Source organism: Diadema setosum, chromosome 16 (genome assembly GCF_964275005.1).
Source record: "Diadema setosum chromosome 16, eeDiaSeto1, whole genome shotgun sequence".
Classification (NCBI taxonomy): domain Eukaryota; kingdom Metazoa; phylum Echinodermata; class Echinoidea; order Diadematoida; family Diadematidae; genus Diadema; species Diadema setosum.
Window position 1 is genome coordinate 16,816,973 of NC_092700.1, and position 26,823 is coordinate 16,843,795.

The 26,823-nt window shown below is 39.7% G+C and overlaps 1 protein-coding gene and 1 pseudogene across 1 annotated transcript in view; both read left to right on the forward strand.

Moving 5' to 3' along the window:
* The window catches only part of LOC140239634 (caspase-3-like), an 82,233-nt gene extending 67,410 nt beyond the window's left edge, over positions 1 to 14,823 (forward strand). The window contains exons 5-10 of the mRNA XM_072319464.1: positions 451 to 570; positions 10,019 to 10,141; positions 11,814 to 12,028; positions 12,486 to 12,573; positions 14,045 to 14,224; positions 14,609 to 14,823. Coding sequence (XP_072175565.1) covers positions 451 to 570; positions 10,019 to 10,141; positions 11,814 to 12,028; positions 12,486 to 12,573; positions 14,045 to 14,224; positions 14,609 to 14,823 — 941 coding nt within the window. The remainder of the gene's footprint in view (positions 1 to 450; positions 571 to 10,018; positions 10,142 to 11,813; positions 12,029 to 12,485; positions 12,574 to 14,044; positions 14,225 to 14,608) is intronic.
* Positions 14,824 to 21,331: 6,508 nt separating this feature from the next.
* On the forward strand, positions 21,332 to 23,016 carry LOC140239635 (uncharacterized; annotated as a pseudogene).
* The last annotated feature ends 3,807 nt before the right edge of the window (positions 23,017 to 26,823 follow it).

A 26,823-nucleotide genomic window follows, 5' to 3' on the forward strand; every position in this document is an offset into this window, starting at 1 on the left:
CTATAGTCATATATTTCAGGTTTCTGGTCCCTGGGTTGGCTAGGGGAATTACCTCTGCACATGTGCTGTAGATACTGTGTGTATATGAAAAAAAAAAAATATGGGCTATATGTCATGAAAGGTACTCACAAAATTATGTCCTGTTAGTGAAGGTTGTATTAGTACTGGATTGCATCATTAGGACTCCGAAGGTTCTCCCTTTTTATACGTGCGTTCGACTGCTTTTCGGAATGTTACCATTTGTGCTATTTACCCCCACTTTCCACTCGTTGGTCACTCCTTTTTCTTTTCCGTCATTCCTTTCTTTCTTGGCCACTCTCAATACTTTTTTTTTTTTGTTCTCTGGATCTCCACGTCTTATGTATTCACATTTTCTTCATCTGTAGTCTATCTGTCCTGTACATCTGTTCGACTGTCTCACTCCCACTCTCTTCTAATCTTCTGTCATGGACTATCCGGTACAGGGAGAAGACTCAGCCCAGCAAGTGCCCCAGCAAGGTGAACCCATTGCTATATATCCAGGGGGCCACATTCCACCAGGAGGAGCTCCAACCCCCTTTTTTACTTGGTGTTATAACCCCCAGTATAACGGGTCGAAAAATATTTAGCCCGAGCTAAGTCTGCTCTCGGTAGGTAGAATAGGTCCGCTTTGACAAGTCCGGGCTAACCTCACTATAAAAAGTATCTAGATCTATTTAGCTCGGGCTATAAAATTCACTGACCCGTGACTGGAAAGCGTGTATGGCGCTTCCGGGTTGCCAACATGGAAGTACGTTTACTGTGTATTACGTACCGCATGCACTATATATAGTTTGTGTATTCTTAATTTCTATGCTGTCACATTTCTCTCTAAAACTCCCAGTGAACTCATTGAACTGGCGAACGACGTGTGGGGTTTAGAACGGCAGTACGTACAGTGATATGCTGATGACTGGTTGAATTTCGCGTATTCAAACGTATTTCACTACAAAACTGAACGCACTTGAATATTCGTGCTCGTGGTCCAGGGGGCGCATGGCGGGCTGATGCGATGGGGGGGGGGGGGGGGGGGCAATAGGTCTGGTCTTGCACGTAGGCCTAACCTTGGTAGTCTGGTTGCCGGACCGTATGTTAAGGTGCAAAAGTGTGAATTGGTGCAAAACCGCGAATTGCCGCCTAAGCTGGTAGAATGAAAATAAGAACAAAGAGCGTGATCGGCAGAGCGTGAGATCGGGTATTATACAATTCGGATGGGGGAACACAGAGGGCGGCTCGGCAAGATCTAGAGTCCCTTTATAGTTTGGAAACAACGTGGCGTTCAAATCAATGGTGTTCTCTCTCTAGGTACATGTATAAGAACTCTACATAGCATAGATCTATAGCTGATCTCATTCTCATAAAGATGACTATCTTCTTGCAGTTGTCATTTTTATCGTTATTGTTGTTGGTGGTTGCAGGAGTTGGGATAATGTGTTGTTTGCATGTTTCTATCATGCATGAGCTTCATGGTAGTTTGATTGTCATTCTAAACTGGCACAACCAAGATACTTTCGTAGCTTAACGCACGATAAAATCTCTAGATTGAAAGAGAAATTATTAGAGGCAGATTGGAATGATGTGCTCCAGGAATATGACATTGATGTTGCACATGATAAATTTATGGACATATTATGTAATACTTTCAATGAGTGTATTCTCCCGATGATTATTAAGCAGAAAAATTACAAGTGTCGAGCCCGGCAACCCTGGGTTACGAAATCTCTGCTCAGGTGTATAAATGGGAAAAATAAACTTTATTATAGATTCCGTTCTAATCCTTCAGATGCATCTCGTAAAAAAATATGTTAAGTATAGAAATACCATGACTTCTTTATTGCGAATGATTATTGTTGCTCTCAGTTTGATTTGTCTCAGAATGATAATGAAGCCACTTGGAATGTTATTGATAATGTGCTGAATAGAAATAGTCAAAAGAAGCAACCCACTAGAATTTCGTTAAATAATGAGTGTATTGAAAATAGCAAGATGATTGCTGATGCCTTTAACGACTTTTTTTTTTTTGCAGACATACAGTTGTAGGACCCATCCTTGCTAAAGAAGTACCTTCCACTCATTATAACGATAACATAAAGCTGAAAACACTTAATATACAAGGACCAGCTGACAAGGTTTCCACACGGTAATCTTCTCTCGAAACTTTAGAAACTGCTCGGTCGAAATGCTAAGTAAAACTGTAAACTTCTAGACGGCACAGAAGATGAGCTTGAGTCGCGTGCATTGCCCATTTATTGTGTACCTAAACCTCGCGATCGCATGCGCGGCACACGTGTGTGTAAATCCAGCAGCTGTGTGTACTGTTTACCTAACAGGTGATAGACATCTACCGTTCTATTTTCTACCAGCTTAGGCGGCAATTCGCGGTTTTGCACCAATTCACACTTTTGCACCTTAAAGGGAGGCAGTCCTGAGATTTTCACTATACTGATAATTAAGAAGAGTAAAAAAATAACCTTTCACCTGTTTATACGCGTGGAAATTAAAAACTGTCTCCGTACGCGATTTTTGAAAAATAATTCCTGCAAGCGATCGTGTAAGAGCCTGCAAAAAGATGCTACGTCATTGATGCCCTACTCTCAAGTTGACAGCCGTGCCTCTAAAAAACAATTTAAGTGTTCAAATGATCAGTTGTAATTTTATCGTAAAATATGAAAATATGTGATTTCATTATTCTAAACAAAATATTTCAAGCTTAGTTATATATAATTCATGTCAATTAATATTGTAAACATAAATTTATAAATATTTCAAAATCAAATATACCATGTACTTGACATCAAATAGGCACGGTCCTTCTCTAGCTTCTGTCCGTGTTGCATACAAAGAGATTTGCGTGGAGGAGAAAAATCTCTTTGGTTGCATACTACTTTGCGTACAAACCACTCTCGCGCGCGAATTCTTACCATACTAATGTACACAGTACTCCGTCTAGCCGAGTTTGGCGTTCAGACCGAAGATTACCTGGCATAAGAGACTCGAATTTTTCAAAGGAAATATTGTTTCTATCTCGATATATCTGTAAGTACTCAGAGATCAAACGAATATGACTTCTACCGGGCAGGGTAAAAACAGGGGACCGCAGGAATATGATTTCGCTCCACTTTGCCGTGGAGGTCCAGTCGGCACTTGCAGTGGCACTGTAGACACTACTGCAGTCCAACCCCGGCTGCAGCCCCACCGTAAATGACACATATACCTAACCACTTTCCTTACCTCTCTAACATTTACACTTCCTTTCCTCGGTTCTCTTCGAACTCGATGCTTGAGGTGCTTCTGTTTTATAACTCATATGAGCAAATGTGGTCGGGATTGCATCTGGCTAGCTTCAGTTTTTTTGTCGGCTTTTAACCGAGGGCCACAGCCTGCCTGTCCACGTCAAAACATGCTTCTCAAATGGTCCTCGCATAGGCCTATAGACGTTACAACACGATATCGAGAATGCTTTAAGTTTTTATGTTCGGCTTCGTTGTACCGAGATTTCTGAGCCATACAGCGCACCTTCCACGATCCTTTTGTGGGTCTGGGAGGGAAAAACGATTTTCCTGGGCAATTTTTTCTACGATTCCAGCAAAATACTGCTTGACTCATCGCCATCGGCATGATGTATGGCCTACATGTATAGTGGTTCTAGTAAGGGTACTAGATCTCGCGCAGGGACTTAATGGTCGCGCATTGCGAAACTGCGTACTTAAAGGACAAGTCCACCTTCATATACATAAGGATTGAGAGAATGCAGCAATATTAGTAGAACACATCAGTGAAAGTTTGAGGAAAATCGGACAATCCATTCAAAAGTTATGAATCTTTAAAGTATCTGCGCAGTCACTGCTGGATAAGAAGACTACTTCAGTGTATGATGTCACATACGTACAATGATATAAGGAAAATAAAAAGAGAGTTTCACAAAACTTTACTTTTTGAATAAAGTGCAAATTTCTTCGACTTGTTACTGACGTATGTCAAGGTTGATATTATTCCCCCTGCCTTCTGAAAGAGAGAAGTCGAGTGTTCTTTTGTTATGCAAGAAAAATGGAAATATGTTGAATTTTCTTTATTCTTTCTTTATAACGTTGTACACATGTGACATCACAAGCTATAGTAGTCTTTTCATCCAGCCATGACTGAGCAGAAACTTCAAAAATTCATAACTTTTGAACGGATTGTCCGATTTTCCTAAAAATTTAACTGATATGTTCTACTAATATTGCTGCATTCACTCAACCCACATGTCTATGAAGGTGAACTTGTCCTTTAATCTTGTTTCGTTCGTAGCAGATAGAATTCGTAATTTGTTCGATCGATCGTTTATAATATTCTACGAAAGCCGAAGCACGTTACAGCCGCAGAGGGGCAGACACTTTCACGCATGAAACTACATAGGGCAGCTGCGCGACCTCCACATACCCCGAGAAATTGAACGCATAAAATTAAGTCCGACATACAAACGGCGACAGCGCACTACTCCGTCATCGTATCATCAGGAGATTCTGGGAGGTGATTTTTCTGCATTTTCGTGATATTCATTGAGAAATTCAGGTACGATTGTTGAATAATTTCTATTATAAGAGCATCACAAATTTTTGTGCGCGATATCTGACCCCTCAACCATACTGGAACATAGCCATAGAGCTGTATTTACATACAGCTCTATGAACATAGCCTAGAATCATACAACGTCCAAGTAGATCCTTGTAATTTGATTGGAGGATTGTTGATGACGTAATATTCAATAAGTACTCCATTCAACGCGCCGTGCAATTTTGGTTTATTTTTGCGTGCAACTTGATTCGATTTTTCGTTCTATTCCACGGTTCGGGAAAATTGTACGGTACTGCGTGTACTTTGTGTTGCATATTGAGGATCGCATGCAGCTAGCGCAGTGTACGCGTGCGGTACATGCATGCGCGTATGTAGGCCTACGTAGTGCTAGTGTACGTGTATGAGCGCTACCTGTGACCTGTATCTACACTGATTGCACAAGCCAGAAAGAAAATCGCAGTGGATCCACATGTAAGTATGGCTATATTTTTCATACATATATAGACTTCTAGGCCTACTTAGACCTACCCAACAATCCTCCAACCAAGTAACAAAGATCTACTTGGACGTTGTATAAAACAAATAGTGTATGGTCTTTACTCGTGCAATGGAACGAGATTTCGCACTCGGTGAAAGATGAGGCGCACTATTCAACTCGGCTTCGCCTCGTTGAATACAGCGCCTCTTTCTTTCACCTCGACCTCGTGCGAAATCTCGTACCATTGCGCTCGTGACCATTCACTATTTGTATACTAGTACACATACTACATACTAGTATACAAATAGTGAATGGTCACGAGTGCAATGGTACGAGATTTCGCACGAGGTGAAAGATAGAGGCGCTCTATTCAACGAGGCGAATAGTGCGCCTCATCTTTCACCGAGTGCGAAATCTCGTTCCATTGCACGAGTAAAGACCATACACTATTTGTTTTATACAACGTCCAAGTAGATCTTTGTTATTTGGTTGGAGGATTGGTGGGTAGGTCTAAGTAGGCCTAGAAATCTGTATATGTATGAAAAATATAGCCATACTTACATGTGGATCCACTGCGATTCTCTTTCTGGCTTGTGCAATCAGTGTAGATAAAGGTCACAGCTAGCGCTCGTACACTAGCACTACGTAGGCCTACATACAAAACGCGCATCCGCATGCATGTACCGCACGCGTACACTGCGCTAGCTGTATGCGATCCTCAATATGCAACACACAGTACATGCAGTACCGTACAATAATTTATTTCTCGAACCGTGGAATAGAGCGAAAAAATCGAACCAAGTTGCACGCAAAAATAGAACCAAAATTGCATGGCGCGTTGAATGGAGTACTTATTGAATATCACGTCACCAAAAATCCTCCAATCAAATTACAAGGATCTACTTGGACGTTGTATAATACTGTAAACAGTATAGCTGCATGCGCGGCGACAGGGCTGCGCTGTGATAGACTGGAAACGCACGAAGGGCAAACGCAACCGGCGTATATCTACCGTAGATCTGTAGTGCTGTAGTACCGTCCACATGTGTACTGTGAATATTTTGTTTTCAGTGATCTTTTTATTAATTCCATTTCCTTTGAGAATATAACAATTCAAAAAAAAAATTACACACATTCTACATAACATCTGTCATAAATCATGTAGATATTCCTACAGTTATGAGACATAATCCATAATCCATAAAACAAGAATAATCATTCAATTCATTTTAAGGCAGAAATCAAACAGAAGAGAGGAAATAGAATGAATTATCCGATCATTCCTTTTTAACTACAAAACAAACAAACAGAATTCATATATGCAATTGTGAGCAATATAGCCAAACACTAAAAAAACAGGAAATGAAATTTCTATTATATCAAAAGAACAATGACAACAACAACAACACAAACCACCCTCATTATACAATACGCAATACACACACACACACACACACACACACACACACATACACAGTACGTAAAAACAATGTCAAATACTACTACTAGTAGCAATCGCCTTCTTCATGCATCCGGGTACGCATAACGAGCAGAACACGGCTGGGAAGAGTTGTGCCTCGGTGACGTCGGACTCTCCGCCAAGACTTGCTCATTAGCATATTCACCATGCAGATTCACACTTTTTCAACAATTTTACGAGCTTATTTGGTGATTTGAAAGTTTGTTTTTGGTGAAAGTAGTTCATTGGAGGTACCAACAACATATCTTTTTTTTTTTAATTCGTGAGGACTGCCTAACAACCGTATAGCCTCTGCCAACTGAACTCCTTTTACAAAATGCCCCCTCCGCGGCGACGAAGTCGCTGCCTTTCCCGAAGGGTTGTGTATAGTAGGCCTACATCCGATTAAGTATTATGACCGTGGTACAAAAAGTGTAATGTGAGTAACAATATAACGTGAGTGAGTGTAATGTGAGTAACGACATAAAAATCATGAAGTACAAATACATTTCTAAACCAGTCGGTCGTGTTTTGGCAAAAAGGTGTATGTCTGCCGTTTTACAGCGACTTCAAAGCCGAGAAAATCGACTTTAAAGTTTTGGCAGTTTCCTTGATCGTAGAAGCCATCTAAACTGTGCAGCGCTCAGGGATTTAATTTCAGGATTTAGTATACACTTCAAATTTCATTTCCTGATAATTTTCGTGCATTGAACTTGGCTCAGTCGGTAGCGCGTCTGCCTCACGATCACGCGGCCCGGGTTCGAACCCGAGTCTGGACTGAGCAATGTTGTGTGTAAACATACCGTCCCCTCTAGCAAGAGGCAAAACACTCTGTCCCTCGGATAGGACATAAAATGGAGGTCCCGTGTATGAGAGAGTCACAGCTCATGCACGTAAAAGATCCCGCTTCATTCATTCATCGCAAAGAGCAGGGTGTCTAACCCGGTGAAGTGGTCCCACCCCACATCCAACTGGACCCCATGGAAGACCAGCTTAGTGTAGCTGAATATGGGCTATCCAGCCATCTTCACAGATGGGAAATGAACAACAACAACAACAACAACAACAACAACAACAACAGAGATAGCCCCAAATATCTCGGAAACAAAGGCTCGATGACTTACGAAAGATGGTCACATAAAAATTTCGGCATCGAAAACCCCCCAAATGATTAAAAGCACAAACATGATAGTTTTCAGACTACACCTTTTTGCCAAATCACGACCGCAGTGCTAGCAAATATCTTTTCTCTTCTTTTTTTTTTGAGTGTGTGTGTGTGTGTGTGTGTGTGTGTGACTTGAGTTAACTGAGGGGGCATTTTATAAAGAGAGTTTGGTCCTTTAAATGACCGTACATGACCTGCTTGAAGTGGTTGTTATAGGCCAAAGATAAAAGATTAGTTTCCATCCAAAGAAAAGCTTGATTGTGAAACTAGACACACCAGATGTGGTAGAAGAATTCGTTTCCAAAACCTGTTAAATCCACTTTTCATCATTTTTCACATTTTTTTTTTTTTTGGGGGGGGGGGAGGGTGTAATCTATGCTTTATCACCATGCCCACAATCTGACACTTCCAATTCAATGAATTTCAATTCAGAAACATGACAAATTTAAGACATTAAAACGACTTTTTTCCCAAACGTGCTAAATCCAGTAGGACTAACACCTTCCCCCATTGACAAATCAGCAAACAACATTATGACCTATTCTTGACTGATTGGGGGTAGAGCATGTGCGTACATTCTGGGTACATGCTTAATTGTGCACACTGCTCAATGCAAAGCTTTGCAGAACATATTTGCAACAGCAGCAGAAATCGCGTTGCAATGATCAGCGCATTACGGCCTCAAAGTCAGATAAAATATTTGCAGATCGAACTACTTCTCCACTTTTAAAGCGATTCCTGTGAAATTTGGCACACATGTTGAGTTCAAGGTAAAGTTGTGCAAGATACCTTTTAACAGCAGTGGAAAAGTGCGTCGTCATGGTAACTGCACATTATATCCTCGAAATCAGGTGAAAGGATAACAAATCGAACGTTACTTTTATAGTTTTAAAGTGATTCATATGATTCATATGAAATCTGGTACGCATGCCGAGTTCAATTTTAAGTTGTGCAACACATAGTTTTCAACAGCAGCAGAAAATGCGTTTCCATGGCAACAGCTCATTACAGCTCCTAAATCAGATAAAAGGTTTGCAAATCGAAGCGGTCATTTTGACTTCAGTATGAAGATGTACAAGACATAGTTTCAACAGCTGCAAAAAGTATGTTGCCATGGTAACAGCACATGTCCCCCAAATCAGGTAAAATATCAAATTGGATTGATATTTACCCTCGGATTCTAAAATATCGCGTTAACAAGGTAAAAAACAAAACAAAAATATTCAGACAAAGTTCAGTGACATTTGACCTTTGACTTTCAGCAAATTTTATTCATTATACTTGTCATTGTGCGCCGTTGTACCACGTTCGATGAAAATCAATGCAGAAGTTCATGAGATTATGCGTCAGATAAATAGATAACATATTTAGACAAAATTCATTGACCTTTGCCTTTGACCTTGAGCGGATTTCGCCCGAAATCTTATCAGTTGATGAACTTCTCATTGTGCACTGAAGCACTAAGTTTGATGAAAATCCACCTAGCTAGTGGTTCTTGAGAAAACGGGATGAAAAAAGGTTAAATTGCATATTTAGATAAAGTTCATTGGCTTTGACCTTTGACCTTCGAGGAAATTTCACCCGAAATCTTACTGGTTCCTACACTTCTCATTGTGCACTCGTGTACAAAGTCTGATGAAGATCCACAAGTACCTGGGAATGGAAGGAGAACAAGTTTTTCTTAAAGTTTAACAAGGTTGAATGACTTGGTACAAAATTTAACAAACCCAGGCCGGGAATGAGGAAGTTAGCTTTGAAGCTCTTCTTTAGATTGAGTGATCGCTATATAAAGAAAACTAACCAAGTCAGATACAAGCTGTGGAGAGCTTTCCATTCATTCTGTTTGTACATTAAATTACATTTACATATTTATGTTGATTTTTTTTTCGGGCACTTTTTGGTATGGTTTTGGTATGGTATGGTTGCATTGTGTACATGCTTCGTCTTGGTTCAAGAGAAGACCATGTGGAAGTATAAAATGGAAAACGAAATATACGATGTAGAGAGATGCTGCCAACTTTTCAATATTTTTTTTTTCTTTATCCTCTTTCGAGGGACTTTATTTCATTTCAGATATCTAAAAAAATTCACTAAAACGTACAAAAAGAAACATGTAAGGCCATAAGGGTATGTGCATTTTTGTCAAAATAATAATAGTATTATCATCACATAAATTTCGACTTTTCAACAAAGTTGACTGAAACACTCAAGTTCATATCCTCATTCCGTGCATGATTTTGTTTAAAATATTAAACTTTGCTATGACAGAACCTTACCATCGAGGTTGTGACTTCCTACAAACAATGAAGAAATGTATCATATCTTCATTCACTTTGTATAGATAAAGCATATACACTTCCTCGTGGATCATCTTCGGAGGAAGATTCGGAGTTCTACGAGCCAGGGAAGTGCTACGTCCTTTTCATCAACAACCTGTTCACTGGCAGGTCAGACTATCGCACAGGTATATTGCTGAGAAGTAGAGATACCGGTTTATACTCAAAGGTGGGGGGAGGGAACAAGGCATGTGCTATGAAAAAAAAATCTGAGAAATCGTCCTTTCAAGATGAAATGCAGAATTCTACGAAAAGCTTCCTGAAAACATCAATAACTCTATTGTATGGAATTTAGCAGCACGCAATTGTCGCCATGGGTTGCGTTGGGGTAATAGTGCACTTACAAATGCATCGTGTCAATTCGCGAAAACAACATATAGCGAAAATATACGCGAAAATAACACCTTAATAGTTGTAAAAGTCTTGCTTATGCATGGATTATTTTTGGCCACACACAAGTACAATATCCCTGATCACTCTTAATGATAGAATCTCTTTGAGTTTGATGTCCAATTGTTAGCAGCCCAGTGACTAAAGTATGTAGCATGTGCATTTCCATTAGTGACTACGAATTGGTGCACAACAATCAGAATATTGGCGTGCTTGATCACTTTGTTTGTATCATTTAAGAAGCAAAGGGGACTGACACTTTATGTTATCACTTCATGTAGGCCTATATCTTTACTGGAGTTTAAAGGGAGTGGTGATCTCTGCAGAAATAGGTTAATTATTTGCTTGAGATGTCAAACAGATCAATAGAAACTACGAAAGTGTAACTTATGAAATTGCTAAAAGGAAAACAGTTTCTTTTTTTTTAATTCAAGCCATTCAAATGACACGAGGTAGATATGAGACTAAAAAAATCATTTCCTGTGGAAGTTCATTGACTTATCTTTCAAGATGTTCCTTGAACATTCAATGTGGCTGTTTTGGACATGCGACTTTGATGTTGTTAGCGAAGAACTTAGACATAGTGGGCTATTAAAATATGACATTCTAAAATAGAATTTTACTAAAGTGAATCAATCTTCTTTCTTGAAAAAGAAAGTGTTTGAAAACATTTTTCCCTTGAAATTTCTCGTCTGAAGCAATGAGAGTGTAGTTTTTCCATGGAAGACAGTAGAAAAAAAAAAGGTGAATCCTATACTAGAGACATCACAATCACAGTTCATATGATCGTAGTGATAGAATGACAGGCCATGTGATTTAATCATTGTCATCACCATCTTGATATTCATCAGAGTTTGAAGGAATTTCAGTATGTTTTTGGGAGTGTGTGTTTGTTCTTTGTTTTGTCAGTTTGTTTGTTTGTTTGTTTGGGGGGGGGGGGTGGGAGGGTGGCACTGCTTCTGTTCAACATTAAACTCCATCTATAGTATGACTCCTTGAATCGCACACACACTTGACAGAAATGCTGTAAGATGTAAAATCATTGGATTTTTAAGTCTGAAAGGAGTACATGTAGGATAATTATGACATCATGCATGAGTAGTAATTTGGAATAATAGGCTTAGATATCTGCAAACTTTTTGAGTAAAGAAGCACACATTATGAATGTGTTCAGAGAATGTGTTACCAACTAAAGCTGAACAGGAGAGTGCCGGCCAGTTTACCTAATCGTCTGCCTACAAGAGCCTGATGGGTACTGTACATGTACATAGTTTTTTTCTCAGAATCTATTTTAAGGAGTTGGCTAAGACAGTTTTCTCAAAAACACCTTTTTACGTTTCCGCGTCATTCTTTTTTTTCTTTCTTTCTTTCTGCTCTCATGTCTCCAAATCAAATACTTTATCATTGCAGGAGCTGAGAGGGATGAAGAAAACGTTCAAAGGCTCTTCAAAGACCTTGGGGGCAACTTCTGCCTAGAGTATATAAAGGATGTGACCAAGGGGCAGCTGGACAGGTACTTAAGTGATTTACAAAACACTCTGGGAAGTGGATCGTACAAGAGTTTTATTTTCATCCTTGGAAGTCATGGGGAACCGCAGTCATCAAGAACTGGTGGACCAGAAAAGGTAACCTTGATAGCTCATATTATTTGTGCAAATGTGTAATATTGTATTTTACAGAAATTGTTTGGTGTAGACACAGGTTAAAGGAATAATAGATATTCAATGTCAGACCAACTATCTCATAATTTATTTCCATGTCTTTGAAAGGAGAGTCCTTTAGAATGATGATTTAGAAGTATAGATAGAACTTATTTTATGCAAATATTAATGCATCAGAGTGACTATAGATTGCACCTGCACTTGTGATGTATAGAACATACAAACTGAGACCAAGACATTGATTAATCACTACAAAATAATGGCTCAAGAAGGGGGTTTATACTGCAACGATTTACTACAGGTTAAGACCTCTGGATCCATGTTGTGTTGCAGGAAAGGAGTATTATTGAAAATGAATAGGATTTAAAAACTTCTGTTTCAATTCAGTGTTCTTGTTCATTTATGACACTCCTACCAATAGGACGGAGTGCTGATGGCTGATGATAGTTGGATGTTGGTTGACGACATCATAAAGAATTTCCATGGTGACAAGATACCGAAGATGAGAGGTAATAGACCACTGACCATGTGATGTGAGAATGCAATGCATATTTATGCTACGTATTGTCCTCACGTAGCAATGTTTCATCCATGCACAATGCCAAGATTCTTTTAAAAGTTATAATCTTATTGTAGTGGATACTTATATAATAGTAGCCTTATTTAAATACGATAGTCCCTTTCACCTGAAGCGTTTCTCTTTAACTTTTGAATAGTTTGCGATAATTTTCAAGACAAAAAGATCTCACGCTGAAATTTCTTTACTTTTTTCTTCACATCTTGCCCACATTTTAAAATCCTGGGCACATACTTGTGACCAACGTCACAAAAATAGCGGTTTCCAATGATGTCCTTGTGTACAATGTGTAGGTTTTACAAGAAGCGTGTCATCAGATAACATCCATTTTGGTGACCATGAACTATTCTAAAAACAAAATTAAGATAAAAAAGAAAATACATTATGAAAATGCAAACAAAGAAAAGCATAAGATTTCCTTTCAAAAGAAAATGAAAATGCAAAAATTCTGAATTTCAAGAAAAATGTGCATATGTGCATAATTGATCACAATTACAGCTAATTTCGATATGTTTGAATGATCTATACAAATTTGATTAGGCACTCTTTTATTACACCAACACACGAACTGTGGTCACAATCAGTCAATAAATGGCCAAGATCTTGGGGCGGGGTGGGGCAAAATTAGCCTCTCTTCAGGCTATGCAGTTTCGAAATAGTCTCCACATAGCCAGGTACAGATTATGTTGTATTCCACGTTTCACCTGGGTCGTTGTAGATGTTGAAGGTGAGGCAGCTTGTCCAAAATATAAACTGAACGCGGGATTTCCTTTTTCAATTTGCTAAACTTTGTCCATATAAACTACATTCCCCCAAAGCTCTTTGGGTTTTTTTTTTTTCTTTGCTGTGTGATAGACTGCATAAGCCATATATTTGTCTTTTTTATTGCTTTGCACCAAATTTTGATAGCGTACCAATTTTTACGAAATCAAAAACTTCGAAAAATATTGCCTCCTCTAACTCAGCTGCTTCATATACCATCGCAAAAGTTTGAAATTGCTACATTGTCTCTTGAAGGGATAGTCAATGTTCCTTTCTCAATGTAATTGATGAGAGCGAATTCAACCACTCCAGAATTTGTCCTGAAATGTATAGGTAATGTACAGTGATGATAATTATGTGCCAATGAATGCCATACTGATTCCTTTTGCATTCGTTACTGGTAAATATTACAGTCATGGTTTGGATAAAGCTGTCATGTGCGTCATGGTCTTTACGTTGGTAAGGTGCACATTCTTTTCCGAGGACCTCAGTTGAAATGTCATGGTGCTTAATTCTTTCAGCGAGTTTGATTAAAGTACTATCAACTTTGTCTTTCATAAATGTGCTTAGCCGACAATTCTTAGTATGGTACTATTATCTTTCTGATCGATTAAAAACTTTCATTCATTTTTCCTTTTCAGACAGGCCAAAGATATTCATTATCCAGTCGTGTCGTGGCAAAGAGTCTGCAAGATGGGTTAGCTATCCCGATGGCCCAGGGGATTTATCATCCCAAGGAATGATGCATAACATGGAATCATTCGACGTTCTGACTAGGCCAGTCAACTCAGACGTCTTGATAGCTTATGCGACCACGGAAGGTGAGGTGATTGATGCTTTGGTTTGGGCTTCTTCAGTAGACTTGAGTCTTTTCAAACTTGAGGATGAAAAGGAGGGATTATCCTTCGAGACCGACACAACGAGTCATACGGTCCACGTAGGTACTTAGTTGTTCCATAACTCTGTGATAGTGACAGATAAAAAGATCTAGCATTGCCAAAAAGCCCAGCGGAAATTAGTAGGGTCAATGCACATCAGATAAGATTATTTTCACATTCTTGTTAAGCAGGTGAAACATGAGAATGTGCGAAAGAAGGCAAGAGACATTACGTGCCTGCGTTTTCTCTGAAACCCAACAGTGAACTCATTGCATTCCTACAAGAGTATACTGATTAGGCCCTTAACCTGACTCGTCCAACTTGCAGGAACAAAGGCGTTTCGCAATCATTACGAGGGTTCCTGGTTTGTCCATGACCTGTGCGACGTCATCGCGGAGTTCAAGGACAAGGAGCACATCCTCGACATCCTCGTCCGGGTCAACAAAAAGATGGCGCGGAGGGAGAGCACGAAGGACCGGGCCAAACAGATGCCCTGCTTTGTCTGCACCTTCACCAAGCGTTTCATGTTCATTCCCAAGTAGGATGGGCCGTGACACAAGCACAGGTGTAAGATTGTGTACTGGTATCCAAGAAGAGAACGGGGTGCAAGGAACAAAAGGGGGCGGGGCGGCAGGAGTTGGGATGAGGGTTAAAGTATTGTAGATATATTAGAAGTGGATGTCTATCGTTTGGTTACTCATGATTGTGGTTTCAGAATGGATATGTCTTCAAAATGTGTATGAATTATTCAACTGGTGGTGAAGATTTCAAATTTCAAAAGACACCTGTTCCATAGTTACTGTGGAACAGAAGTGGAGAAAGTTGCATTGCCAGCTAGTTTGTGCTGTAGTGGAAGGGAACTAAAAAAAACCCCAAAATGTGTGATAAAGACGTATAGGACGGTAGTGACAGATACTGTAACTGTCCCGGGTTTTCTTTAACCCTTACTGTGTTTTGTTTGTCAGATGTCACATTCACAGGAGTGCATTCTTTGCTGATTGGTGCAGATGTCTGGAAACTACAGTGCACTCCCGTTATAACGAAATGCTCGGGATCGGCAGTTTTGGTTTTTTTTTTTTTCGTTATAACCGAACAATACAATATATAACGAAAACAAGGAAACCACGCATATATCATATTCTGTAATTGTTGAATACTCATCGTACACTGGAAAGCTATGTGAAATGGGATGATACTTTTGTAATTTCGTTTAAATATTACATTTAAAAGAGATCATAAGGTTGTTTGTATTGTCACACATGTATAGAAAATGATGGTTTAGGATTCGGTTACCGTTGGCTATTCCAAAGTTTCGTTTCTTACTAAAGTTCGTTATTCCGAAGGCTCCTTATTCCGATGTTTCGCCATTCCCGGGATTCCGAAGGTTTGTTCATCTGAAGCTTCGCTCTTCCGAAAATTTGTTATCCGCAAGTTCGTAATTTAGATAGAAATATTGCTCTTTTTCCAAAGGTTTCTTGATCGGAAAATGAAATGAGGTTCGTTATTCCGACGGTTTGTAAATCAAAAAATGAGAAAGGTTCACTATTCCGAAGGTTCGTTGTTCCGAAGGTTTTTTTAGTCCGAAAATGAAATAAGGTTCGTTAAACCATTCCGAAGAAAGTTTGTTAATCAAATATAAAAAAAAAAATAGAAAAGTTATTTCTAAGGTTCGGTTATCGTAAGACGATTGTAAGGTTTGGAATTCCTAAGTTCTGTTGGTGGACTCACCTTTTTCACTTTTGGATTAACGAAACTTTTTTTTAATGTTCCGATAACAAACGTTTGGAATTCCTATCATTTTCGGACTAACGAAATGTCGTAATGAGAACCATATTTCATTGTCGGATTAACGAACCTTATTAATAACGAACCTTTGAAATTACGCCAAAATGTTCGTAATAACAACCCCTATTCCATTTCAGAACCAACGGACATTTAGGTGTATCTGAATCTGAGTGTTTGTAATAAAGAACCTTCGGAACAATAACACGAACCTTATATAATTTTAGATTATTGTATCGCGATAACGCAAGTTCCCCTCCAAAACTGTGCGTGACACACGGAGCGAACACACAGTGATGTGAAGCGTTCGCCCGTGCAGAGACGCTATATTAAAATGCTTGTTCCGCTATGTATTTTCGTAAGCGATCCGCATTTCGTTATAACGGAACACATTCTTTTGTTTTTCTTTGTTAGTGGCGCTCGGAAAAGACTTTGTTATAACGAAAATTTCGCTATAACCGTGTTCGTTATAAGCGAATTTTGTACCATAGACTTTAACGGCGATAATTTTGGGACCAAAAGTTTTACTTCGTTATAACGAAATTTCGTCATAACCGTGTTCGTTGTATAACGGGAGTGCAATGTAATTGTCAATAAATAGAAATTACCTAATCCTCCTAAATCCATATTGTGTCACCATGGCCTTTCTGCTGGACTCTGCTCGGTCAAGTGTGGATGGATTACTGAATGCCGATTTTAAAAAAAAGTTGGCAAGTTGAAACATTTTAGATGCCTGGGCACATAAAGGGTTAAGTGGGAAGGGGAAACAGGAAGTTGGAGGAGTAGGAGTCCAGTCCATTTCACTTGAAGTGAATGAGAACTTGACCACATAAGTCAAACCGTGAATTTTTGTTTAGCCAGGTAATTGACCAGTGATAACGATTGGCAGTCTTGCCATAAATCTCACTACGCAAATTTGACGTGCACACTACACATTGACCGCCACACATCTGTCGTGTACTCTCCTTCCTTTCTCCATGGGTTTGTGTTTGTTTCACAAGCAATGTGACCAAGCCATATGTGGTTTACGTTCTTGTGGCACGATGTTCATGAGTGACATTCAAGATAATGATAGAAATACTGTCCAACTGGAGTTTATTCGGCATATTTCTTTGGTGATTGCAGTCTTAAATTTTTGATTTAAACCAGGGAGACAAAGTTTAAATAACTTGAGAACCCGGATCGACTGTAAGGCTTGGCTAGATATACTGTGTATGGCCCTCTGTGTAGACTAAACATTGGCTTCCAAGGATCTGTGATCAAACGCAGTGACACACATACACACTCAGACAGATAAACGAGCAAATCCATTCACATCTTCTTCTCTTTTTTTTTTTTCGGTTTTGTGACAATTTGATGTATTTCCTTCTGTGTACTGTACTGTAAAGCCCGTAGAGATCCTATATGGTATTACTAAGAACTGTCAGTAGACGGGCTATGACGTGCTGTATTCAAAGGACTTGACACTTGAAAATGTGCATATCACTAAATCAGCAGAATAGTAATCATTATGGCTCCTAACTGTGTAAATATTCTGTCATTTAATTTTCTGTGCCAGACTGCCAGTAATGGCTGCAGCGGGTTACATGGTACCCCATGTGTACAGAGTGCATGGTTAGAACACGAAGGCGAAGGCAAAGCTCGGTAATCATACAAACATACAAAGTAATCGTGAAATATATTAGTAAGGGTTTTCACTCTGGAAGTGAGTTTGTTTATGTTTTATCTTTGTTTACCATCCCCCCCCTTTTGTCTTCATGTGCTGTAAGTATATTCCTGAAATATTTCCACATTTCGAATGATTTAATGCAATGTTTATTGCATTTTTTAAATGACACTGTAAAAATGCAAGATTAAGAAATACATTTTCATATACCAGATCTACTGTTGTAGGCAATATAATATTCATTATATATGTTGCCAAAAAAGAAAAAACCATGTACTTTTCTGTCTTTGTGTGTGACGTGATTATGGTGTTTAGTTTATTGACGTGTGAACTAAGGTTTGAATTTTCTCACCAAGTGATTTGTTGGATGCACTATAATCTATCATCATGTCTTATTCTATGTTGTTTTAAAATTTAAATCATTCATGACGCCTAGCTTGTTTAAACAAACTGTTGATAATGTGAATTCTTCCCTTGAAATCATATCTGAAAATGCATGTTTATTTCTTTTATCTGCAATATGTCCCAGACGTTTTTGAATGTAATTTCATGATTGTGTCTTACTTCCTTTTATGTTCCATCCTTTTTCCCGAACTTTCATTACAATAGTAACGTAGTTGATGCTTAAATAACTTACTCTCGTGATATGAATGTTTCTCGTCAAATCATGTCTGAAAATGAATTGCCTTTTGTCTTCATAACGTTCCAGACGGTTTTTGAGGGTTTTTGTGTGTGTTTTTGGTTTTTCAAATGTAATTTCATGATTGTGTATTGCTTTCTGTGGATGCCATCTGTATTCCAAAACATTCACTTACTGGTAGTAACATAAGTTTAACTTACTTTTGTAGAATTAACTATTCCATTTGGGTGTTTGTTTCTGATTTGTAATATCGATTAACTTTTGCTTAATTAGCCGTGCAGCTGTCTTATGTAGTACAGTTGTACCACAGTTGCTCAAGTGAATAAACTTGTATCAGCAAATTAGTGGAAAAAGCAAGCTGCGTGCATTTTGGCGTCTGAACCTGTATGAGTTCTGTCAATAGTGGATGGTTTAACTAGGAATGTGTTACGTAAGTGGAGTGGCAACTCTTCGTAATTCATGCAAACACAATCATGTTTGGATACAAAGCGTTGACAATGGGATACCTAACAATCCACAACGCTTTGAAGTCACCAATCTAGTTGCAAGACGAATTTTGGAGACAACGAATGCATTTCACTTTTCATTGATTTGCGAGCTATATTTCGCCGTAAAATCTGAAGTAAAATGTTTGAATTTATTTAGAAGAGTTTAGTAAAGAATTCGATATTGTAAACATGTATTTCTATTTTTTTCATAATGCACAAATCGACAGGAAATGGAAATCAGGTCCTCTTGAAAACCTAATATTTTTCTGTGATGTTCACATTTTGCGCATACACATGTTATTTTTAATCTTTTCATCTGGGATATTTGATCTTTCAAATAAAGTTCTCCACTGAAGTGTGTTCCATCGTGCTTTTATACTTTTTCACTGTTAAAGCTGTCAGTTCTACACTGCATTTTGATTCGCTGCTCCAGTTCAAGGCACACAAATTCATTGCTGCCATCACACCGAAAGAGAGAGCGAACTGTAGCAGGGGGAATTCTTTTCTGATGTGAGAGCGCTAGTCCCGATTATTGATGCTCTCTTTTGTCAAAGCACCTGGATTCCACCTGTAGATAAAGCGCATAACTTCTCGGCGGTGCCGAGCATGACGTCAAAGGAGAACAGGAGTTGCATCTCCTTCTCTCACACCTCCCTGGTTGAAGTGAGTGTTTGAGTGTGTGTGTGTGTGTGTGTGTGTGTAGATAATACGTGTATTTGTATCCCTGCATATGTGTGTGGTGCGTGTGCTACTTCATCATACTATAATTCGAGCAACGTTTGGCTGTCTGTTTGTCTGTTTGTCTGTTTGTTCCTCTACTCCTCCCAGGTCCTTGGTCCGATCTCAATTAAACTTAGTGGATGGATGCAGGTTGACCGCAAAATTGCCGTTGAGGGGTTCATTTTTGGAAAGGTCAAGGTCACTGGGGTCAAAGGTCAAATAACTTCTAATCTTCGTCAGCTGCAATAATCAAACACCCGATAGAGGGCACTATGTAGGCCTACTTATACGGGGATTCCCCAGAAATATAATCAGACACTCATCAGTGCCGTATATAAAGAGAGTCTGGCCAACTGCTAATTTGGACGCCATGTCGTTACCGCGCGTATTACGCGTTACAGGGTTAGCTTTTACGCTCAGACGTAACAAAATAGCCAAGCCAAATAAGGGGTAGTTAACAATGGGCACTGGTATGAGCGCACTTCAGTAACGACATGGCGCCTGTAGATCACGGGACCAGCTTTTGACCAATCACAGGCTTCAAAACACATAAGCCAAAAACCCAGTTGGCCAGACTCTCTTTATATACGGCACTGCTACTCATATGGGGATTCCCAGGTGTACGCCTACTTAGCTTCCAGCAAGTTTGGCCAAGATCGGACCAAGGAGTAGCGCAAAACAGTTATTTGACCTCCATTGACCCAGTGACCTTGACCATTTGTGGGGGAATCCCCATAGAGGATTTCTGGCACTCCACGGGTACATTGACTAGTAAATATAATTAAGGGTATTTTTGTTTTTAATAAGGCTATTGCTGTAGTGTCGGTCTCGTGATCATGGTTTGCGTATTAAATGTCGGTCTCGTGAGCCTTTTAAGAGTAGTGTCGGTCTCGTTGGCTTGTTTGCTAAGACCCCGTTTACAGTGCGGGGCTGGGCCGCGCTTTTAATTCAAACCTTTCAATATTTTGTCGTAGTGGCGCTCTGCTTGTAAACATACGCAATTTGATATATAGCCTGGTTTTCAGACCCTTTGCCGACTGGATTCCGTGGCGACGAAATCGCCGTTCGGGCAAAGGCCTTTGCCGAAGGAAAAATCCTTTGCAGAACAAAGCCACCCTAAACTATACTAGTTTTCGACGTTGAGGGGGTTAATATCGTGAATAGCGAAATAGTACAGGCAGAGGGTCTGGAAGCCAGACTAAAATTGACCGCTCATTTGGCCCAGTTTGCGTTTAGGTCCTACACCAAGAAGAGGCTGGGCTCGGCCGCGGCTCGGCCGCGGCCGAGACCACCTCGAGAGCGTGGCCAAATGTGCGGCCAATTTTGGCCTCGCATTTGGCCTTTTGCGCGTTTACACTGAAATGAAGGACTGCAAACACTGTAAACACCTCGCACTGTAAACGGGGTCATAGTGTCGGTCTCGTGAGCCTTTTAAAGGGGCCCTGAAACCCAAATGCATGTTGACTGGTGTTTATCTATGATATCCTCAACATCACTTTTGCGTTAAAACAAATATCTAGAAACATTTCATATATTTTTAGCGATTTTTTTTTTATTTTTCTTCAGATTACTTGGGAACGCCCACAAAAAACCTTCCATACCAATCAATATTAATATTCTTGAGATGACCTCATCTGTCAATCATTGCTAAAGTACTGAAATGTTTAACATTGGAATGCACCTTCCCCTCGACTCAGCATAACTTGCATGTTTCTGTCATATTAATGTGACTAACAAAAGACATAGCGGGGAACATGCGGGATAGTGGGACGCCAGCCTCACAGATGTACAAGAAGATGTTGGAAGTGTAAGGAATATTTAATAATCTTTTCCGTTTTCGTGTGGAGTCCCTTCATAGCTCTTCGTGTTTCTTGCATTGAATGCGTGACCTGAAACCATAATAATTGCTATCGGGTTCATACATGTCTTGATAGAACTGATCTTTTTTTTTTCTTCTCCACAGGATTGTTCAGCTCCCCTTGTCAACCAAATATCCGACGTTGTCTTACATCAACACTTCGATAACAAATTTGAACATGCAAATTCCATCTGTCTTATGGGAAGCTTCGTTGGGGGCTCGTTATTCCCCGTCTCGATGTCATCCCTAATGGAAGGATACGGACTCGAGGGAGCCATACTTTGTTTGGCAGGCTTGTATCTACACTGTGTGCCAATAGGAGCGACGTTCCTTTCCCCTGTGGACTTAGCGGAAACACAGAACTTGCCTCGTACGGATAGAGGAGAAGTCCTTCCAGGTGAAGATGACCAGGCGGGTTTGTCGGAGTCTTCTGCATATTTGTTGGAGCGAGCAGACAAAGAATCGAAAACAAACTCAGTAGACCAATGTCACAATACCCATGGAAGCCGAAAGACCACAAAGCCGCGATCGACACGAGAACGGATCTAGGAATATGTCTGATCGGATTTGGGAGTGAGGGCGCTGGTGCAGGAGTGGGCGTTCACGCTCCTCTTCTTACCATGTAGTCTTGCAGATTGCCATGGTCAGCTGGACTCTTTTCGTCGTCTCCTTCGCAATGTCCAAGGGCTTCGAGGAATTGTTCGCTTGCTACCTGCCCATGGTGGGGTCAATTGGCGGAGTGGTCTTTCACGGGACTATGGCCGTAATCCTGCGTTTCAGACATCATTGGGGAGCGCCCCTGTTCATCACCAACATGGTCTCTATTGGTGGAGGGCTACTCATTTACCCTGCAAGGTCATCATCCCCAACGCATCTTCTCATCTGCTCCTTCTTCGCCGGCGGCGGCATATTTGCCGGTTACCCGACATCCTGGGCAGTTCTTGAATCCTTCGTCGCCGAGAGAAATTTCAAAGGAATCATCTCAGCCAAATTATTCATCACAGGACTTGGAAATGTGATTTCTGGGTACATCACACGTATGACACCTCGGGGAAATTAAAAAAAAAGAAGAAGAAGAATACAATAACCAACATATGAACGAGTGCAAAACATAACGTGATATATATATATATATATATATATATATATATATATATATATTATATGTGAAGTTCCTTGAAGGAAGAAAAAGGGGGTAAATAATTATACACACGTAAAATGTGAATGTATAAATTTTGTAAAAGTGCGTGTGATTAAGAAGTAAATGGTGGAGAGGTTTGCTCTAGACGGAATACGTCCTTCTACATGCTTTCATCGTTGTCATTTTTTTTTTTTTTTTTTACTACCGAATGCACTTTGTCCTTTTCAAGCTAAAATCACAATCTAGAACTTACCATTTTATCTACTGTCATTGCAGGCAAGCTGTATGATGCCACTGGTTCATTCGATGGAGCCCTTCAACTCGTTGGCGGCATGTGCGTAATGACTGTTCCCCTGACAGTGGCCCTCATGTGCATCCAGAGATATAGGGACGAGGGGCGTGGCTGTTTCCCCTCAAGTGACCAACGTGCTGCCATTTAAAGGGGTGCACAAACCCAACACCCACACGAGTCTTCAACCAACGAACTCGACATGAGGCAAGGCCCACGAGTCCGACACTAGACAAACAAGGCCCACGAGTGGCCGGGCTTAATGTGCCCAGTGTCGGTCTCGTAGGCCTTTTTTATGCCTCCGCCAACGAAGTGGCCGGAGGCATTATGTTTTCGGGTCGTCCGTCCGCCCGTCCGTACGTCCGTACGTCCGTACGTACGTCCGTCCGTCCCGTTTTGTTTTTGTCGATATCTCAAGAACCGTGTGATGGTTTTGCATCAAACTTGGTATAAGGGTATATCCTTAGGGATGATACTTTGTGTGGATTTTAGGGTCACAGGGTCAAAGGTCAAAGGTCACAGGTTATTTTGTAAAAAAAATGAAATTTCATGTTTTTCTCCATATCTCGCGAATGGTTCAAGGTATCTTCATGGAACTTATGCTTGCACCGATGGGCAGTGATTATCTAGGGAAGTTGGGGGTCATGGGTCAAAGGTCAAGGTCAACTCCTCAAAATATAACTACTTTCCTTATGTTTATGCAATGCCTGAAGGATTTTTTTAAAACTTGATGTATGCATGTATAACCCAATATATATTCTGTGGGAAGTTTCTTGCCAAAAGGTCAAAGGTCAAAAGGTCAAAGGTCAAGTGAAAGTGCTAAATTGCACTTTTTCCTCCCTATCTCAAAAGTAACTCAAGGTATTGTCATGAAAATTACATATTTATGCATGTTCTACCTAACAGTGATTCTCTTTGGAACTGCGGGGTCAAAGGTCAAAGGCCAGGTTTCGATAATACTATTTTACCATTTGATACTGAAATTATACTTTTTCTCAATACCTTGAAAATTGCTCAATGCATAAACTTGTAAAAGGGTCAAAAGTCAAGTGAAAATCATTAGTTCCCCCAAATACCTGCACTCTGACGTTATAATCATTCATCCAATTGAACCTGGTTCTAGGAAAGTGAACATTCAGCACATTTGTGGCAAACCTGTCATTTTAATATTTTGCCAATTGTGTGAAACTGTCATCACACATTGTCAAGACATTGTACTATAGACCTATTAGGAGAACCATGCATTATGGCGGAGGCATACACCAGTCGCCGTAGCGACATTTCTAGTTTTTGTTTTTGTTTGTTTTTTTGCCTAGTTTTGAGCTTATTGGCCGTATGACTCGTGAGCTGTCTTACTCTAGGACATTTCCGCTGTCGAGCACGTGGGCCGTATAACTCGTGGGTGTCGGACCCTTTGGATTCATGGAGTGGGAAGACTGGCCTGGTTCGGATATATTCGAGAATTCCCCTAACGAATTGTGTACAGCTTTATCACTTATCTCTGTGCAAGGAGGTAACAGGCTCGCCCAGCTCCTAGCTCTATGTGTAGGTACACACACGCAGCCTCACTACATTTCGAGTGGAGTCAACCGTTACCGATGAGCGCACACGTCGATGCACGTATTCGCTGACCGGTGCTAATCGTGGTTTTCTTATGTAACCCGGTAGGCAGCGAATGAATTGGATCACCCGTGAATCCCCACAATATACCGGGTGTTTAACCATTTTCAAGTGAATTTCGGTATTAAGTGGTACTTGATCCCGAAACGAATGAGAACGAGCAAGAGAGAGGGAGAAATATAAATATATATATGGTGTATAGAGAGAGAGAGAGAGAGGGGGGGGGGGGGGCTGGGGGAAGGAGTGCGAATGTTGTCTTCGGTTTGATTCTATTTCTGTGGTTTCCTTAAAAAGTATACATAACATTAAAATAAACAAAAATGTGCAAAAATCTACAATTGATTAAATGTGGAATATACTAGGTGTTACAAAAAAAAAAACCACAACATTTTCCGCTGATCCTTATATTAGTAGTTCGGAAACTATACAACAGATAACACTGTCATTGATGTGAGTTATAGATAAATAGTGTACAATTGGAGGTCATTTCAAGATGAGAGCATGAAACAGTTTCATTAAGTCCATGATTAGTTTTAAAGGTAAAGGCATCGCATAGTTTTGGTTGAGACCTAACCTCGGGTTTCTAACATTTTGGGTTGAGATTATGAGAAACCTCTTAATATGAAAGAGCATGTAATTCCAAAATTAATCCGACGTTTATTTGATGAAAATTGGTTTTGAAATGGCTGAGATACCCAAAACAGAGCAATTCTAATAAAATGTGGGACCCAGCTTTTATTACGATTGCTTTGTTTTACTATATTTTTTGATGTCTCAGCCATTCCAAAACCGATTTTCATCAAATAAACATTGAATTCTTCTAAGAAAGGTACGCTCTGTACTATTTTACAAACGGTTTCTTGATATCTCGCAAAAAGTTCAAAGCCCAATTCTCACCTGTACCAATAATGTACCATCCCTCTAAGATCCAGATTTTGGTCAAATTTGAACCCTCTGTACAAAATTGAACCTTTACACAAGAACCAATGATGTGTATGTGAGTGTGGGCTTACAATGACCCTGAACAATAGACATGAATACCACGAATACCACCTTTTCAGACCTCTGCTGACTAGCTTCTGGACTCTTCCTCCAAGGCACATTCATGCTTTATCAATAATTCACGATGGATTGCCCTGGGCACTGCTTGCCTGAATTTATGGTAGAGGGTAAAATGCATGCACATGAAAAAAATAAGCACTCGTTTTTATGTGCTTGCATAAACGGCTTTTCAGGATGAATAATGACTAGCTGTGATGGTGGAATTTCTCACTAATATGCAATAGAGCGTTCCAATTTTGGCCATTGTTCAGGACCATTGTCAGGGTTTTAACCACACACTCCCATACACACCAATTGACCCCTCTATAAAAATTAAATTTGGTACAGAGGGCTGAAAACAGAGCAAAATCCGAATATTATCACTTAAAAGTAAATCTTGAATTTAATGAACTGATTTATGCTATCATTTTAAATTACCTCCAACAAAATTGTACTCTATTCAGCTATTGCTCATGATTATCATAGTTAGTGCTATCTGACATGTGGTTTTTGAACTATAAAAGATCGAAAGTGGGAAATGTTTTGTAACACCTAGTACTAGTCACAATAAATGCTTAAACATTTTCAACAAATTGAAAATCAAAAAGGCAAACGATGAAATTAATTCCAAGTTATGAGAAAAATGCAGAATTATGCCATCATAAGAAGGCGCTTGACAGTGTTGATGGCAGCCTAAAAAGATTAACGAAGGAGAAACATGAAGAAGTTGGCATTTTACCATTTAACCTTGTTTTATGGTACGTGTATTTAAAGAGAGTCCTTTTAGTGGGTACCTCCACTTTCTTTTCTTCACAGAATGTATAAATATGTTTCTATGAATAATATCTCACTTTGTAATCACTACTGACAAGTACATGTTATTCCTTGCTACCTGTGTGTCATTCATTAATGATGCGTGTCAAGCTTTTATTTTTGCATATTTTGTTGAAAGAAGTGAAAAATAAAAGTTTGAATTGAATTAGTCTAAATGAAATCCAACAGGGGGAGAGGAAAAGAGTGTCGAAGGAAGGAAAGAAGCAAAAGGAAAGTGTAATGCTGGGTGTGTGAAATACTAATAATGAAGTCAGGGAATTCGGTGCAATCCAATGTGTGCATATAATTATCAACACTGAATATCATAGAGACTGAGTTGCAGGAGTAAACATACTGGACTTGTTGCGTTAGCATGTGAGCAATGCCGACTGGAGTGTATTCACTCCTCTGTATGTTTATGTGATTATGAATGTGTACTCTGATGTGTTAACATTGAAGGTCAGTGTGTGTCTGTATCTGTGTG